This window comes from Penicillium psychrosexuale, assembly GCF_028828465.1.
Source record: "Penicillium psychrosexuale strain IBT 29551 chromosome Unknown utg000003l, whole genome shotgun sequence".
Taxonomy (NCBI): Eukaryota; Fungi; Ascomycota; class Eurotiomycetes; order Eurotiales; family Aspergillaceae; genus Penicillium; species Penicillium psychrosexuale.
This window is the reverse complement of record NW_026643188.1, coordinates 2,425,034-2,444,026: the sequence shown is the minus strand read 5'-3', so window position 1 is coordinate 2,444,026 and position 18,993 is coordinate 2,425,034. Positions and strand designations below refer to the sequence as shown.

At 47.5% G+C, this 18,993-nt stretch overlaps 3 protein-coding genes across 3 annotated transcripts; 1 reads left to right on the top strand and 2 right to left on the bottom strand.

The window, feature by feature from the left end:
* Positions 1–3,112: 3,112 nt before the first annotated feature.
* On the bottom strand, positions 3,113–4,923 carry N7518_004844 (uncharacterized protein; the record flags this gene model as incomplete). Its single annotated transcript, XM_057185771.1, has 2 exons — positions 3,113–4,773; positions 4,830–4,923. The coding sequence occupies 2 exons, from the start codon at positions 4,921–4,923 to the stop codon at positions 3,113–3,115; spliced, it is 1,755 nt and encodes a 584-aa protein (XP_057042541.1).
* Positions 4,924–15,046: 10,123 nt separating this feature from the next.
* N7518_004843 (chaperonin-containing T-complex subunit CCT5) lies at positions 15,047–17,273 on the bottom strand (the record flags this gene model as incomplete). The annotated part of the gene is made up of 10 exons (XM_057185770.1): positions 15,047–15,091; positions 15,144–15,232; positions 15,295–15,613; positions 15,673–16,321; positions 16,375–16,664; positions 16,738–16,821; positions 16,874–16,967; positions 17,063–17,111; positions 17,172–17,189; positions 17,264–17,273. 10 exons carry the CDS (start codon positions 17,271–17,273, stop codon positions 15,047–15,049), a joined length of 1,647 nt encoding a protein of 548 aa, XP_057042540.1.
* Positions 17,274–17,671: 398 nt separating this feature from the next.
* Positions 17,672–18,695, top strand: N7518_004842 (chromo domain-containing protein; the record flags this gene model as incomplete). Its single annotated transcript, XM_057185769.1, has 6 exons — positions 17,672–17,856; positions 17,910–17,952; positions 18,004–18,083; positions 18,146–18,542; positions 18,596–18,621; positions 18,677–18,695. 6 exons carry the CDS (start codon positions 17,672–17,674, stop codon positions 18,693–18,695), a joined length of 750 nt encoding a protein of 249 aa, XP_057042539.1.
* Positions 18,696–18,993: the final 298 nt, after the last annotated feature.

Here is an 18,993-nt window from a genome sequence, read left to right as displayed (position 1 = left end):
CTGGGCAGGTGGATTCTAGAGATGGAGGCTGGAATGCGAACGCAATGTACAACATATAGAGGTTTGGTGATGGTTCTAGAGGAGGCTCTTGTTTCATCTTAAATGATTCACTGTCATTGGATCAGCATGGAAGAAAGGGGCTTGGGATAAAAGTATTGATCTGGGCTATATTGAGTCAATATTGCTTTTCCTCGGTGAGTACAGAGAACATGAGATCTGTTATATCCATGTTATTGGCTTCGTTTGGTTGTCAGATGCTTGTTTCTCCTTTGTTTCTCCGGCAGTGAATGGTTCTATGTATTGGAGCCCCACGGCTCGGATATGACCGGACAGACTGGAGACGTTCCTAGAATGGAGATGATGTCGGGAGTTTTAGGAGGAAAAAGTCTTCATCCCCACATCAGTTCAAAGTTGGAGAAGGGAGTTGTACATACGTCATTTGCTGGGACACTGCGGGACATGGGGTGGACTACCCCGTAGCGTAGATAATATTAGGTCAAATTGGTGTCTACCGGTATTATTTAAAGACGAGATGAGACGTGGAAGATAGTCGACGGAGGTCAAGACACGTACGACATAACACATAGAAATAGATCTTGGGCGTCAAAATCCAGCGGCTCCACCCCCGGATCATGTGCACCGGTCATGTGCAGCTACCACATGACTACTGTGGACACCCGGTAAACCCCCATACTAAGGGTTACGATGTATACCCCATAAGGCTCCTTCTATTGGCATTGCACGCCACTCTGATTTACCCTCTGACACATCTCGAGGCCTCACACATCTCTTGATGGGAATAAGCAAATCCAACCGAGAAAGCACATGGAAACGCAATTATGCCAATAATGACATCAACGTGATAATTAGTCAAGATCTACACGTCAATCTTCATCCTTCAGGCAACTACTGCCAGTAAGACATGGCAAAATGTAAGCGAAGGCAAAATCATGATGAAAACACGCATAACCCAGGCAAGATCCATGTAAAAGATCTCCATGTAGACAACAATCACAATTACTCATAGTGTCATAATGAGGCCGTCCAGCGGAACGTGATTCCCTCCTACATCCCCTGAGAGTAGGTACATAGTAGTTTGTACATCGTGCGGAGTACCAGTAGCACAACCCCACGCCTAAGTAAGCCCCCGGATTCAACGCAAAAGCAGGGAAGATACAAATCCCAAAAGTATAAGTATCAACAGGCCTAGAACTCACCTTGCCAGCCACAGAGTGCAAGCCCAATCCAATCACCCTCACCCCCGGGACCTCCGAGGAGCTGGCCCTGCGAAACATGCAGGGCGAGAAAGCCACCGCGGACTGAGCACTTAAGTCGTCGAGTCGATCGCAAGTCAACCACCACCTCCCGACTGCCGCGGGAGCTCTGGCATAAACTAATGCAAAGGTGACATAGCTTCTCGTATGTGCCAGGGCCAATGTGAGGCCGAATAAAGAGTATTGCACCGAGGGATCTCGCCGGTCGATCGGGTCGGTTATGGTTATGGAACGGCTATGGACACTTCTCTTCGGTAAAGACTTCGGGGCTGTACGGGGTTAAATTAGCTTGTAATATCAACTATCAATGTCACGACCTTTCAGCGTTAGAAGACCGTGATATGACATATGGTCAAATCCATAATTAGAAAAGAAATCCGAGTTTCTGGTCTGTGTTCTAGATCTGCGCGAACTGTTCGCTTCTCGGGAAAGATAGGTACTTTTGGCATCTTTTTCAAGATTCCGAACGGGCCCTGGGATATTAGGTGCGGTGCTTTTTGATTGACCCCTGTATTGATTTTTTTTGCATCCCACCTGACCTTTATTATTTTTGGCGCCCTGGGATCGGCGGAGATTATCACTGAAACGTCCATTCATGAATTCATGGCTAAACTCTTATAAATACCTGTCTAGGCAGGTGGTACCGCATTTAGGGATATGCGATGATTTGATTCAGGAGTGTAACTCTATCGTTTCTTTTGTGGATGCCTCCGGGTGTGGTTGTAGACCAACCCTGATTTTCTTGGTTATGGGGAGTACAACATACGGCACTTGTAGATGTACTCAGTATAAGCTATTCTGAATAAGTATATATGTAGTCTAGTATCGTTTAACCCACGTAGTTAGGCAATGTAATCCAAATGGATCATAACCACTTGAATAAGTACATGCAGACAGGTATCAGTGTTATGCGATAGACTCATCTCTCATACGTGTCAGCGCCACAAAGTTAACCCTGAATTTCCACATGATTGATCCGGCACCGTTATCGCACGGATGGCTGTGCGCACCTCTGCTATCCTCCGTGCCTCTCTGCAGCAGAGCTATAGCTATCTACTACGGTACGTAGATCCAGACCGCCAATCCAGGCATATGCAAGCCTCTTCTTCTGATATCTAAGCCTGCAGTCAAGGAAATACGACATGCAGGTGAGGACAGCTTTTCTCTGATTTCGTTCATTGAATTTTTGTTTTTAGCTGTCATCAGGTAGCGTACAAGTTCTGGCGGGATCGCGAAGATCGGTGCCGGATGAAGAATTGGAAAACATAAACGTTGTGGTATCAGGTATCGCGGAGAAAGAAAAAACGACTACCTCTCCGATGATAATCGGGAGTGGGAAACAAATGCTAGGCGTTTTCTGCAGTCAAATATGGTCATGCAGCAAGAGACGCAGCGCTGAGATAGATGATAGCAATAAAACACCTTTTTTTGGTGAACTCTCCGGGCATGAAAAAGCCACCCGGAAATATCTTGGAAAGCGAGACGCAAAGAGACAAGACCCATGTTGTGCCATCAACCGTTGATGACCTGAAAAAGGACGAGGGATATGAACTGTACATGGATATTAAGGTCGTAAGAAGAAAATAGCCCTCGAAATTGATGTTCCATAACCTCCATGCAGGACAAACGCCCAATGAATGTCATGATGACATCCCGGCCCCCGGAGCCGATGAGATCGAGAAAAACAAAGCAGAAAGAAAAAGAATCCCAGATTTGCGCCATATATGCAATGCATGATCGTGATCGTACGTGTCAAGAAAGAAAAGCTGTGCTGTGTTGCAAAGCAAGTCTGTGGAAATTCGAAAAGCGCGTAGGTGAGGTGGATCGCAGCGAATGAACTACCATCCCTTCACATGGTACTCCCAGGGGCCGTAGTCAGTGGTGTAGTTGGTCCAGGAGCCATTCTTGCCCAGGTCAAAGTTGGCAGAATTAGGGTCTGCATCAGCACTAGCCTGGTTCGGACCAACTCCCTTGTGTGGACCCTTGGGACCAGGGTAATCCTGAAGGTTCTTCATGTCGTGGGCGGTGTGGCGACGCTTGAGGAAAGCGTTCGCAGTCGCGCTCTTCTGCTGGCGCTCCCAGAGAAGATGTCGGCGGAGAGACTCCGTCAATTCAGTAGCAAGCATGTTACGACGGGTGGTTCGCGGAGAGTGTGCCATAGACTGCGAAGCGTTGGTGTTCATGACAATAGGCTTCGATCGGGGAACATCAGGACCACGCATGACTAAGCTTTCCTCTTCCCTGTCAGGAGGTGACTGGGGAATAGATGGACCACTGGGTGAGGTCAACCGCGAGCGTTGAAGTGCGGGGCTGGACCGGAACGCGTTTCCTTGCATGCGGGCCGGCTGGTGCATCATCATAGTAAGCATCGAGCGGCGCGAGACCAGGTTGGGCCGGGAATCAACCCGTTGGAACATCCCTCCTTGATCGTCAACGCTAGACCCGCCACCTTCAGTGATTGAATCTTCCCAATCAGAATCTTCATCATCTTCAATCGCACTCTCTGAGACTTCATCATCGGTCTCAATGGCGTCTTCGTCGGATCGACTGATGTCCTTCAAGTTAGGAATGATGTGGGACGAGACCTGATTGCTGAAGGAGGCAGTCTTTTTCGTAGATTCTGGGTTGCTGGTTTTCGGGTTCAACCCTCCACCGTTCGCGTTCTCCTGAGCCGGAACCATGCGCTCTTCAAATGAGCTTTCATCGTCATCCCCAGAGGAGCCGCCTAGTGTAAACATGCCTCCCTTCTTCCTCAATGCCGACGGCTTCAATTGTGTAGCGGCACGGGAAGGACTAGGATCGATAGACAATCTTGGTTGCGATCTAAATGAAGATGAGATGTGTGATGGTGAGAATCCACGAACAATGCTAGTAGATTTGACCAATTGCGGCCGGCTAGAAAGAATGCCAGAAGATGAGACACTGGTATCGGACGCGTTGACCTGTGCAGTGTCGCTATCGTTGCCCTCGGGGGCAGTCGTCGAGCAAGACTCAGTCGACTCATGGGGATATGGGGTCGGTCGGACGGAGAACTTCGGAACTTGACGAGCGGTAGAGACGGAAGGAGGGGTAGGGGTGGATGGGCGAGGAGTGATGTCGACAACGGGGGCAGCAGGCTCGACGTGAGGAGGCATAGGCTGCAGTTGCTTCTTTTCCTTAATGTTGAGGACCATCCGCTCCAAATCCAACGATGTGATGTGCTTCTCCTTTCCACGGCCTAGGCTTGCTAGTGAGTCCTCTCGAACGACAGCCGGTCGGTAGTCGTTGAACTTGGGACGCTTGATGTGAGCTTCGATTCGCTCGGCCTGATCAGACGCGGCCGACTCGACACTGGCGGAGAGTTCGGGCAAATCCGCAGCTTCGGATCGTAGCAATGGGAGGGCAGAAGTGCTGTTAGACTTTTCCGGTTCGACGCAGAAGGTTTCGCGCGTCCACAACCGCCAACTGAGATTTTCAAGTCGACGGCCCTGGTCCATGTAGTCGGCACATTTTGAAAAGACTGCGCGAGAAGTCAGCAAAACAAGATATCCCTCAACCAGCAGAATTGTCACTTACCCATCCACATCCCATGAAGACTTTGAGCGTTCGCGGTATCCACCTTATGGATATTGTCCGCGTCCACCGTCAGAACTGATGCCGTTAAAGGCATTTTCGCGATTGTAGTGATTGAGAATCGTTGATTGATGTTTCCAGGGTCGCCGTCTCCCCCGATAGTGGTCGTACGGCGCTTAAGATGCGGTAGTGAAAGTTCGTAAGAATCAACTGGTTACTGGATGGGCCTTGAAATTTGAGTCTGGGCCCTGAGATGTGTTGCAAGGGTCGATCAATCGGGTTTGGCGCCTAGGATTCAATCGAATGCTCACACGAAAGATGCGGATCGTGAAAGAACTTGGATTTTAAAGCAAGATGAAGGATCGGGTGTCGAATGTCCGTCAGTTTTCCGTCAGAGCGCCACTGTGCGGAGATTCCGGGGCGAAGAATCGGAGAAACGGAGCGGGTATCGAGAGACCGGATTGAGATGAACCTTCGGGATTGACGGGTGTGAGAGAGATTGTAGGTTGGGAGAGTGAGGTGAACTGTTAGAAGGATCTGGAGAATAGAAGAGGAAGAGAAAGGGAGTCGGAACGATAATAAGAATGACGGGGGGCGGCACTTGTGGAGTGGAGTGGAAGGAGAGGGGGACGGTAATAAATTCGAAAATCAAAAAATCAAAAACGAAAATCGAAAATCGAAAATCGAAAATTGCAATATATCCCTTTTAAGAAAAGAATAGGAATTTTGCGAATTTTTGGTAAGAACATGACAATACAAGGAGAGAGATAATCGAAAAGTCAAAAATACTAAAAGGCCGAAATAACGCCAGGCCGAGGATAACGGTCGGTGAAGGGGAAAATTCTATCGCATCACGGGGCCCTGAATTACATCGATACCTGTTCCATGTATTCGGATACACCTTACCATGGTTCTAACCGTCTTCCACCACTACTTTAGACTTTCCTTTCCCTTTCCTTCCGCCTAAAAATACCTCTGTAATGTCAATACCAGTTTCCGTTTCGATCCACGGAGTACTGATTACCTAACTATTGAACCGTCCAACGTTGAAATCAAAGTTCCCTGCAAAGCTTCAATTTCAATCTCTAGTGCTAAAGTTGAACTCCCGAATGGTAGTTGCTTCCACATTCATATCAAAGAATGAGAAATCATCAAAGCTTTAAGTGCCTGTGACCTGTCGGGCAAAGAAAATATATAAATGATAAAATAATAGAAAGAAAATGCCAAAATGTACTGATCGAAAGACGGCAACACTCCGACGCGGTAGTTGCAGTGACTGTCCCGAAGTCCAGACCAGGGCTCTCTCTACGCCACTTCATGTATCTCAATGGTCGTTGGACATTACTTCTCGCCACTGACAATCCATTCTTCATTCCTGTATGTAAGAAAAGAGGTCTACTGACTGATGAACTGTCAAACTGCTAGTTATTGGTGCTGACAGGGTCGATGGTCCCGCTGACCTGCCAAACTGATGTCGCGTTTAAGCTATTTTCGTCACGGACGCTCTACACTCGGGCTATGGGGTACACTGCGTTCAAAAGACTAGGGATCGGTCTAAGATCCCAGGCCACGTTGTGGTCACCGATATGGGACTTGAGGCTCGTTCATTCTCGAGCCTATCATGGCCGGAAGTATGAATTGTCATGAGCTCAAGGTTATAGTTAGACATCGAAACATAAATAATTCCGGTGGAAATTATACACTTCCCTATAAGCGCCTCATTCCTCTAATGGCTGTTTGATTTTTGTTGATTCCGGCTGAGATCTGTGTTATTCCCCAGCTTTTTCCCCCGCAAGCAGCTATTGCCCAGGAGAAAGGGATAGTTCCAAGCCCTGCTGCATGCCGGGGAACCAGCGTACCTCTTCCATAGTAGATCGTTTTCCGTTTTAGATGCATTGCTTTGTTTCAAAACAGGTATATTTTATCTACACATCTCTCATCGGTGAGGATTCCGAGGGATATTCTAGGAAATTACTTTAGGCCTCAATCATGTGGATGAAAAAAAAAGAGAAAGTCAGCCACAGCTTCACTTGAAGCAGGGAGTAAGCCTTACCGCCCTTTCTCTTTTCTTATCTTCCGAATAGACACATCCTGGTTAGATTTTCTATCTTTGACTATCCAAATAGGACACGACAGTCGAGAGTGTCACAAACCTAGGCTACATCGTCACGAGTCTGCCAGCTGTCATTGTAGTGTTGGTTTCTCTGAAGAGAAATGAATTGACAGCAGGCCAGAATACGTTAGAAGATTTTCTGTCACGGGGGTGGAACGCTTACAGCAACCCTTGCCCTTAGGCCCGGACTGGCGGAAAGGAACCATCTTTCCCTACTGTACCCGGGCGCCTGGAAGGCCGATCAGGGCAAAGTCGCACCAGGCGCACGTTTCATCTATCATGTGATATTACACCATGAGATCCCTGACTATAAGAGAAAATAGCTCCTATCTATATAAGTAACTGATCTGACCAAGTCGTTATTCCCTGTCATTATACGGAGTATGATTAAGCTGTCATCATCTAAGACTCTAAAATTGTAACCAGACTTCAATAAGATTTGCGGGGATATGGATGAGAAAATCAGTCTAAAATCGGTTCATCGGAATAGCTGTATGAAGCTCGTTTGATATTTCGTTTCCTTAGTAGAAGATCCCAGTCAAAAAGGTATCAGCCAGTCAATAACTGTGCATTTTCTTTCACCACAAAAAAACTACCGGAGTCGTCTGATTCGTTCAAAACAGTTCGTTCGTAACAGACGTAACCCTGCGGATGTATGACACTACACAATCATCTACAGGATGCGAAGCATTGTCTGGGCTTATGCAGCCTGATTTTTTCATAGCTGCTGACCCCCTCCCTATCTGCGAAGCTTACACAGCAAGTCCATGGCATATGGAAGTCATCTCGACAATCAATCTGATAAGGGCAACAACGAAGTGCAATGAAAGAACCCATCTCTCTTGACTCATCTACTCGTCCACACGTCCAGCTCCTGTCTCACTGGCTACTATTCGGGTGGTACCAGATGGTATTATGGAACCGCACGTAAGATACCTCATTAAACCACCTGGGCAGGCACACTGCATAACGATCGCGTTAAGGGTGCGGCTGCCAATAGCTTGGGACTGGGGAAATGGAAAGTCACGCCCCACTTGGACCAGGGCATAGGATACCAGGGTACCGAGGTCTAAAAGGATTCCCGCAGGAGATGGGGAACCAGTCAGACTCAGATGTGTCATTATTATATGCGCTGTACAATACCATGGTTGTCATGAAATGACCACGGGCAGACGGAGGCGCCAAAGCGGAATGAGACCGAGCCTAGGGCCGTGGCAGATGGCACCTGATGTACGGAGTAGGCGCAGGCCATAACAAGGAGCGCGCTTCAGGATTGCAATAGCTCCACATAGCGTTGATAGGACAAATTCGGGAGCTGGGGTATCAGTACCCACAATCGCATGCCGTGCAACTCGCGTATCCAGGTACAATGACCATATTCTGTCTAATATGAACAATAATAAGCCGAACGGACAGCTCATAAAGTGGCAAAGTCACGCGCAGGTCTCGTCACATGATGTGGGGTTCCAGGAACCGCGCCACCTCAGGGGCTCGTGACTTTCCCGTCTTTTACCATCTGGTTCTCTTGAGATCTACTCGTACTGGCTCCTAGATTTGGGCTTTGGGCTATGTTGATGCATCGCCAATCACCTTAGTTCATGTGACACGGAAAGGGCCCCATCTCCATTTCTCTTATCTTGTCATTGTAGTCCTTAGCTCATTGATTCGCGCAACGGCTTGAGATGACAGCTACCTGCCCGACCCAATAATGATGTGAGCTACCTAGGTACTAGCACGAAAACAAATACTATCAGCTTTCCGAATCTATCTACACGAACTCGAAGCCTCAGGGGTATCTAGATCCCCTATCAGGCGAGTATCACTGTCATACAGCATATTGGCTCACCTCCCATCGTATCATACCTAGATGTAACAAAGAGCTCTATCAGGGATTCGACAGCAAATAATCAATAAAAGGACCTGGAACCTGTAATTTTGAATCGACAGATTAAGCTTAAATGTGTCACTGGTCCCGAATCAACGTGCTTCGCATCAACAAACTAACGGAGTCACTCTTCCAATGTGACAGCCGGTGACTGTCACCATCTTGAATGACCAAACATCTAGCGGATAACGGTGTACGGGAGGGTAAGTATCGTCAATTATTTACTCCTATTCATTCCCATGGCCTTGGGCTCAAGGCGATCACGAATTACCACCGTGTCGGCCTCGTAACTCTTTGTCTTGGATGTTGATACGGAGTATAGATCGCAAAATTGAGCGATGATACGGAGTAGTAGATAGGATATGTCGCGACTTTTAGACGGCCCGAGGGGTTCTCTTTGTATCACATCAACGAGGCAGCGAATCACATCCCCCCAATTTCTCCCACTCTATTCGTAGCCCGCTTCCCCGGCTTGAATGTCTGTGCTCGGATCAAATCTTAGTGTCTGATATATATATTCGAATCGATAATTAATTATAAAAGGGAGACCGATCACGTATCAAGGATCATTTGAGACTTTGAGACTTGAGACTTTGAGCAAGAAGTCTATATGTATGCGAGTTTAAGAGTTGACTGGTACGAACAAGGGATACTCGCGGGCAGCGGAATCGAAGCGGGACATAGTTTTCTAGATTTACAGAGTCAGGTGGACAGTTGATAAACTCAATCTAGAAACATTCATACCAAGTGAGGCGGAACAACATGCATTTGCGATATTCTTCTACCAGGTACGGAGTACTCCAAGTACGTAATGATGCGTTCGTGTCCTTTCGCCCTGTTCTCTCTACTCTGCAAAGATCGGCCTATCTATAATGCATGTGACCTTCAACTAGGGATATCCAGGGAATCTTCCAGATCGAAAGCTTGCTGTATCCGCGAGGCTGATAGGCCCCGTGAAACTAGCTGAGACGAAGATGGGATGTGGGTTTCTGAATTCTGCGATCCAGCCGGAAGCAGGATTCCCATATCCGCGACGATCATTTTCTTCTGAATGTCTTCGGCTTCTTTCATACATTTAGCTCTCTGCAAATACGGAGTAGTCGGCTTCAAAATATCATATTCCACTGGAACAGGTGACACCCAATATATCCCTATCCTAGACGAGGATCGTTCTAGAATTGCGTGCATGTCTTTGTTTTTTATAACATCCCTTGCCCTTCAATATCGCAGTCTCATCTAACTATTATTATAGCTTGGGCTCAGATGGTCATGTGCGTAATTTCTGTTGCTCGTTCAACCTACACAAAGTAGCAAAGGAAAAGCACATCCATGCATACCATCTAAAGGTCTAGCCCATCTCGTCTGCGCGGCCCCTGGTCCCGGATCGTCGACAATTCCCCTTGTTTGGAGTTGTGACCCAATAATATATCCACTCTATGGTTTCTGCAGATCATCTTCCCAGATATTCGGTAGCCCTGGCATGTCGTTCTCATTTTTCCAACGTTACGGGCCCACTTCCCTTGATGTTGCAGCTTGTGCAAGGTTCCATACTCGGGCTTTATACTTCATCTGCCACCTCGTCATTGCAAATTGTTTCTGGGGAAGCATAAGGAGTACAATCCAGAAAAAAATACATATGAATGTTGGTTACGGTCTTCTCTTTCTTTACTTGCTCTGCCTGACTGGTATTTGAGTTGGTAACAAACAGCCCCTGTCATGACTAGGGTTATTTTCATATTTGCTCTTCCAGACACCTGTTTCGAGATCTTCAATTAATTCCTTTTGTTCAGAGTATGTTTGCTGAAACCTGATGCAAGTACAAATCCGAAACCATTCATTTTCCCGAAAAGGTCATAACTGCTTTTTGCTTGTTGTGATGGTCGGAGATACGAAGTAATCAAAGACAACAGTCACCAGAAATAGCCCAATTCACAAAACCACCTGACTAAAAGCCTCGATCCATATAACTGGTTAGTTACCTATGGAAGAGAAACAATTACTTCCTTTTATACTCTTGTATCGCGTAAACAACTAGATAATATACGTGGTGATCCTAGGTTGCCTGGCCAATAACAACCCCCACAATGCAAGCCGACTGCATCGGGCCATGTGCATCCGGTGGCTACTTTAGGGCGGCTATCTTCTGACAGCTCTCTTTGCTTTTATTCCTCGCCCACAAGGGCTGTAGCGGCTGTGTATAAAGATCTCTCGGTTCGGAGTCTCTCGGCGTGTGATTGTGGTGGACGATGGGCTGAGATCGCTGTCTTTGGTTGCTGATTTTGGTTAAGATGGAGGGTTTCATCGACACGCAGCCTAGGCCACCAGGAGTCGAACCCCTGATTGGGAACGAAGCCTCTCCTGTACGGTTGTCACTGTGGCTTCTTTGACAGCGCGCCACGTGCCAGCTGATCGATTGATCTCTTTGATCGTTTGTGCTGGCACTCTGTAGATGCTGACCAGGTGTTGGGTTCAAAGCCTTAGAGCCGATTTTTATGTTTCGTTTGTTCTGTGCACCTGATCACCTGTCAGTGTGTTAGGCTCTGATCTGGAGCCTCCTGCAATCAAGCCAATGTATCCGGGTTTGTCACTTGCTTCCCCGTCAGCCGTGTTGGGTCGCAGAATATTTAGATATCGACTAAAAATAAAGTCTATTACATACACCTAATCAAACATGTTTTGTTGAGGCTTGAAGATAAGTTGCAAGCTGAAGGCTACGGATGGGCGGTATATTTTTACAAGTACACATTCGGCATATAGGTGGGTACCATGACTTTTTTTTTTTGGAATGAATATGTCGACTCCCGCCATACTACAAACTATCAAATACAAAAAAGGTCCCCAACCTTTTGCGGGGATCAAAATCCGGGGAAGCCACATTAAGGGGACCCCAGACCATGGAAGGCCGCTTTCGGCCAACGCACTCACTGGCAAACCATTTACTATTTCCTATCGAACCGCAAATAGATTACAGATAAAGGAAACAATTAAAAAGATAATACAGAGTTCTGAAAAGTATTGTCACTCCTTGAACAATACATGCCATGCCCTATACCAAATTTCCAAAATTTAGTACGGAGTAGACCGCAAGCATCTATAGATCGGTGAGACCGAAGAAGGCAGTCGAACTGTCATAAACCTCGGATAACTATAGCGATCACTGGGTTTGTGATATACCGATGGTTAACAGGTCCATCGTCGTGTGACGAGACCAACGATTCCCCGAAGAAGCACTAAATGACCATACATGGGAAGTGGCAGTGGTGCACCAGGAGCCGAGGAAGATACTCAATTTACATCAAACGGCTGTCACAGGAAGATAAAACACGTCTAAGAGCCCAATACTAGACTACTACGAACGAAATGAAGCCACGTCAAACCACGATGCTCATGTGAGCAACCTGGGTGATTCGTATCCTAGCACTGATGAGGCTGACGCGACATTAACTCGGTCCAAGGCCATTTAGAGTCAACATCTATATTTACCGACGTCTCGATTCTGGCCGGACCATGCTCCTTCTCGCATCTTGTTCCACATAGAGCCGGGCTGCCAGTACCGGGTCATCTGAACTGCGGAAACTATATGTCCGACAGAAGTTTTCTTCGAGCATAGCGCGGCTATGTCGACTACCGAGAAAGAGAAAAAAAGAAAAAAATACATAAGACTTCCTCTACTCTCCTACAGGACTATGCAACGTAGCCCAGTCCAGTCGTATTGAGAACGCAGGGCACAGAATATAGAGAAAACCCACGCCGACCAGCAACGTACCTTTGATCCAGCCCTCTCCATCCACAATATACAAGAGGACTAAAAGGAAAGACAGGAAGGCCAGCACAACCACCCAGACTCGCATGTCCCACAGATTGCAATATAATTCCGGCCACGAAAATGGGCGCCAGATCGGGGCTTGCCCTCGTACCTGTCAGCGGTGTCACACCACAACGATGGATTTGAATTCGGCCCAGATCGAACCAAGCCGTGTACACAAGTACATAATCTGTCTAAGCAGGGTACGTTGTGCCCTAGCGTACTCACCCACGGCTATGCTGGAGCTGACGTCCGTCTCCTGTGGTGGCGGCTGCCGCCCGGTTTCTCATGTTCCAATGAAGATACTCTAAAACACGACCCGCTGCAGGTCATGGGGGACTTTAAATTGATCTGCCATGGGATGCAATGCATTGAAATCGTGTATGCTATGTATAGGAATCCTCAATGCAGCTGTGGTATTAATATGCCCACATTATAAGGTCTTTATTTACGGCATTTACTATTGCCTCGTTTGCTTTGGAATTGTCCTGCAATACAGTATTTCGAGTTCAATGGCTTTCTGGCGCAGCTGGTGTTTCAAAATACGACGGATAGCTGTTGGCACTATTGTGTCTGAGTATACAGATGGGGTCTGGCTAAGCGATATATCAGATTATTGACTCTTTCCCCGTCTAGACCGAAGTGACCTATCATTTTCACTGCTCAGCAATATAAACTCACACGTATAAGAGGGCATCTCCTCAACACTCCAGATTAAGGTAGCCAGCTCCCAATGTCAAGAGTTTACATGTGAAACGAAAGAGAGAAAATAGATCTAGCCTAGGCCTGTCTCGCCCTCAGTCGAGCTGTAGTAACTAGCAAAATTCCGATTCCTAAGGTCCATGAATCGCGGGGAACTGGGGTTGTACTTCCATGCATTGTGAAACCTTGGAATCAACACTTGAATGCCTACAAGAAGTTGAAAGCTCTACTATACCGGCTCGAGGAGGAAACCGGGAAATGAAAAGAATATTTTATCTTCCTCTACGCCCTGAAAGATGCTGGAAATAATGACGTCCTTTCTACACTTTTATAGAAGTATAAATATATCTTATCAAGTCTGAGACTTAGTACGCGTCCTTCACCGTCAAATTCTGATTCGGGCGTCATTCCGAGAAAAGCTCTGTCAATTGCCTAAGCTATGATTATTATCGAGTTTATATTCAATTCACAATTCCAGTCCGTCCTATAGGCCGACACTTTGTTTCTCGACGTAGTTCCCCGGGTCACGACAACTCAACACATTCGGGACAATGAGCTTGTTCTGAATTTGTATAACTTGTATTAAAACGACACTACAGGTATGAATAGTGCGTAGATAACTACTCTTTCGTAATGATATCGGCATCTTCTTGTCGTACAGGTTACCTCGTAGAGTGGGGGCTTCTATACTGTGCCTGCAGAGACTATCTCATCTTCGCCCTACAAGGATTTATTTAGGAAAGAAAGAGAAAAAGTCGTATTTAGCACTGACGCTCGCATAAATCCCGAGGACTCTTGTGAGTGGGAATGAGAATACATAATGACAAAGTCCAAGGAGCTAACGCATTGCCCATCATGACCTAAACTTGGCACGCAAGGCTTCAGGTGCTGTCTAAAAGAAAGTATACGTCGACTGCCTGATGCCGATTTCAAATATTAGAATTTCACTCTCGTATCCGGGCAACCACACGATGTATATCCCCATAATGGGACATGTCATTAGCTACTTAGGTCCGTTCGTCCATTAGTCTAGAAGACCTTATTGCGAAAGAAACATGACGGAAAAAATGGGCAACCCCACAAATGTGCACCGAGGTTGAATGGAAGCCAGGCTCCGAAAAGCCAATAAGTCAGTTGATCTTGCGGTGGGAGTGCGTCTATCTTCTTATGGGTACGTTGTTGTTCCTCGGCATATCGGGTGACCCTCGTGAACACAGACAATCCCACACGATCCCGAATGGAAGCACGGATCTCCTACGGAACAAGCCTGTCTCCTGGCTTGGATGGCTTAGGTTGCTTTTACATACCGGACTGGTATGTATTTCGCGATTGCTGTGGTTTCGGCAAGGACTTCCAGTTCACATGTTGTGAACCCGAGGCACAAGGGACGAGACCGGTATTTGGGATTCATGGGCGAGATGAGTATGTTGTACCAATAGGTGTATGGCTATGTTCACCTGTGTATGCGTATGGCGCTCATGTTGATTGTTCGGATTAGATGCCGTTCTGGGCTGCGGCATTCTACGAGATGTAGGTATAAAGGCCCATATCAAGAGCAAGATCAGAAGCAGTGACCAGATAGAGACATTATCAATCCTTTCGTTTTTATTGAAACTAAAAGGGTTCTATGTAAGGGACCATGTTTTTACATAGCAAACCAGAATCATCAGTTTTTTTTCTTTTACCATCGTGGAATAGGACTAGAATCTAGTGATCTAGAACTCAGACTGATCATCACCAGAGATAATGACATTGTTGATCTGATTGACGGTTAGTATCGAGCGCGACAGAAAGAGTTAATAGGAGCAGTACCTTAAGAACCATACGGCACAGCTGGGTGGCAAGCAGAAGTTGCTGGCGCTTGCCAATCAGGGGGTCAATAGCGAAGTGCTCACGCATATCTACAGAGCCCAAATTAGCTGATGAAAATAACTGAGTATGAAATGGTTGTCTAGAAGCGTACCGTTGGTGCCAGTCATCATGCAGTCAACACCGAGACGGGTGTTCTTCTCCTTGACCTGACGCGACTTGATAGAGGCAAGGGTCTCAATGGGACTCAAACCAGAGTTCTCGGAAAGGGCCAAGGGCACGGCATCTAGCGCATCAGCGAAGGCACGCATGGCATATTGCTCAATGCCGGGGCTCTTGACAGCGGCGTCCTCGACGGCGATAGAACAAGCAATCTCAGCAGCACCACCACCGTAGACGACACGGTTGTCGCGCACCAAGTTGCGAACGACACATAGAGCATCGTGTAGTGACCGCTTAGCCTCATCAATGATCTATAGCAGAAGTTAGCTACCGGCACATCTCCCTACGTATGGTGCAGATATTGACTCACCATCTTGTTACTTCCACGAACGAAAATTGTTACTGCGCGGGTGTTGGCACACTCCTCAATCACCAGCATCTTCTCCCTCGTAGTTCCGAAGCTCATCTCGCGGACAATACCAGCTGTGCCGAGCTTGTCAGGGGTCAGATCCTCGAAGCGGGGCACAATACGACCGTTTGTAGCAATAGCGATCAACTCAATCTCAGGCCCACCGACCCACCGAACGGCGGGCAAGTCATTCTGGAGCAAAAGATGGTTGGCCTCATCATCGAAACCCCACTGGCAGATGACTAGGTTGGCACCCGATTCCTTCAGCTGCTGGATCATTTCTGTGAACTTCTCCTTCTCGTAGTCCTGCAGCTTCTTGAATTCCTCAACAGATGTGATATCAAGCTTGTGCTTGGTCTTGGGCTTGGGAGGCTCAAAGGGACAGGTCAAGATGGCCAATTTGGCATTCCGAACTTCGTCGGGCATCTGGGGGTGAGAGAAGTCTTTGTCTATAATAACACCCCGGACAAGCAGAGAGTCCTCAAGGGACCCACCGACCTTGCCGTCAACCTTGATCAACTCAAAGTCAACATCCTTGCGCTCAAAGTCAGCAACCGAGAGCACGGCATCAACAGCGATCTTGGCGAATTGATCGTGGGACTTGGAGACACTATGGAATCCGTCAGCATCAAATAGAACTAATGTACAGCTAAGAATCCGTACATCTTGCTGCCCAGACTGGTCTTGGCCACTTTGAGGAGGTTGGTGGTATCATCTTGGCTGAACGTAATTTCGTCACTAATTCTGTCGAGCTCGGCAACGGCAATTTCGCAGGCCTGATCGTATCCGTCGGCTATGCGGATGGGGTGGATGCCTTTGTCAATGAGATCCGAGGCTTGTTCAAGCATGGCCGCTGCCAGCACCACCACACCGGTCGTGCCATCACCGATCTCTTCGTCCTGAGACTGGGAAAGTTCGACCAGCAGCTTCGCGACGTTGTTTGTGATCTCCATCTAACCGTAACCATCGCATCAGTCTCTCGAACCAGAATTGGATCTCTCCGGGGGAAGGGCTTCAGGGTCGAACCTGTCCGAGAATAGTTGCGCCATCATTGGTGACGGTGATATCGCCATCGGCGGAGATCAAAATCTTATCAAGACCACGAGGACCCTGGAAACGAGAGTCAGATGTCTGTCCATTCATTGCTTGCCGACTGTCATACCAGAGAAGACTTGACAATGCTGGCCACCGTCTTGGCGGCAACAATGTGTGCCTTAACAGCCTCAGTGCCATGTTGTCTCTTCTTCTTTCCCTGACTGTTTTAAAAAGAATCCCCGTCAGTTTCATGTCTCAACCTTTCGGCTCCCAATGGTATTTGAAAACGGAGGATAAAGCGTAGCGGTGAACGTACTCCCGAACGACAATAAACGGCCGTCCCTGCTCATCCTTCAAGATCGAAGCTGTCCCTTGATGTCAGCGACCGAATCGGAGTTGCACCATCTTATTCGAGGAGTAATCACCCTGAGACATATCAAGCTCTGTTGAAGATCAAAATCCACATAGTTAGCCACAGCACATTTCAAGAATGAGGGGTATGGGGGTGCGGCCTTACGCATTGCCATGTTGACGGTGGGCTGCCACCTGGCAAAATATAGAGATTATTAAAAGGAGGGAACCCGACAAGGAGATCGAGAAATAATGAAGAGTAAGTAAAAAGACAAAGCAATGAACTTGCAAGCTGAGCCTTGAGGGGGAGCTTCCCGAAATGCACTTTTGACAAATGAAATTCTGACTGCCAAAAGCGGTATAGCGTAGCTTGTCCGCCTTGAACGCGTTTCTGCTTCTCGACTGTCTCGATTGCTCTGGATGCGACAGTCTTTCGCCTGACTTTACCATTGCCGTTGAGGTTCTAATCCTCTAATCGCCAATCTGTTTTCTAAATTCTCTAATCTCATCTCACCGTTCAACCGAAACATGCCTCGTGAGTGTTTTCTCCTAATGTTGATCTGTCGCACGCGCAATGCTGAGCATCTCGATTGACCTCATTCGTTCCTTAGCTCCCATTGAAGATGTATCCGATGAAGAAGTCGCCGATATTCCTTACAGAAGTGGACCCGAAGCAAATGGCAAAGACGACCGTGACTTCCATGACCCCCCGGACGAAGGAGACGAAGAGGAGGAGGATGAGGATGAGGAAGAAGGACTGTTAGTTGCGCATTGCGGCCGACTGATCGATACATGTCTCTGACTGGATGCAGCTACGTCGTCGAGGATATTACTGATCACGCTTGGCTTGATGATGTATGTTCACAACGCTCAGCCTCATTGTGCCGAGAAGCTAACCAACTACAGGGAACCTTTAAGCTCTTCGTGAAATGGAAGGGTTACGACAAGTTAGAAGACCAAACATGGGAAGAGGAAAGTGGTCTTATGTAAGTCTGTGCGCTTGTTGGGCTTCGGCATCTGTTTCGCGCATTTATTGACAACACTATAGGGATGGGGCCTCCGATATTGTCACAGCATACTACGAGAGGATCGGTGGTCGCCCGAAGAGGCCCGAAGAGCCACGCGTGGCAGGAAAGCCAGGTCGCAAGCGCAAATCTATGGGTGATTCGAAGCCTGCTAAGCCTGTACCGGGCCTCGCAGCGAGCGAAGCCAAGAGAAAGCGCCGAAAATCAGCACCCAAGGAGACAACCAGTCAAGCTTCCCACTCGTCCGAAGAAAATGGCATTCAATGGTTTCCAAAGGGGAAGAACTGGGATAAGGAAGTGAAAGCGGTGGACACAATTGTCCGGGAGGGCGAGGCAGGTCTCATGGCGTGGCTCGAGTTCAACAACGGACGCAAGGCGAAACTGTCCGTCCAGGCCTGCTATGAAAAGTGTCCTCTGAAAGTATGTCCTACACCGTGCCAAAACAGCGATAAGGATGCTAACCATCAAACTAGATGCTTAAGTTCTACGAATCGCATCTGTGAGTCAGAATCTCCTAATGAAAGCTCGAAATTCGTTCCTAACGTCTCTCATAGTGTCTTTAAGGATAACTAAATCTATCCTGCTCATTGACAAGTCGATATATCACCAATAAACTGGTACACATGTGATATTTCTAGGCCGTTTCTTCAATTTCGGATGTGCAATAGCGAGTGGCCATCGCTACAATTCTCCCTGGCTACTGCGACCAACGCGTTTTGAATATGGCACTGCTGCCCTTACATTGATGTTTACTTTTGAGTTCCAATTTCCTCTTTGCGTTCTGGGCAGGTCATACCGGTGTCTTCGGCGAGTATTTCGTTTCTAGCTCCACGCTAATGTTCATGTACTTCACAATTTCAACTCGTCCATT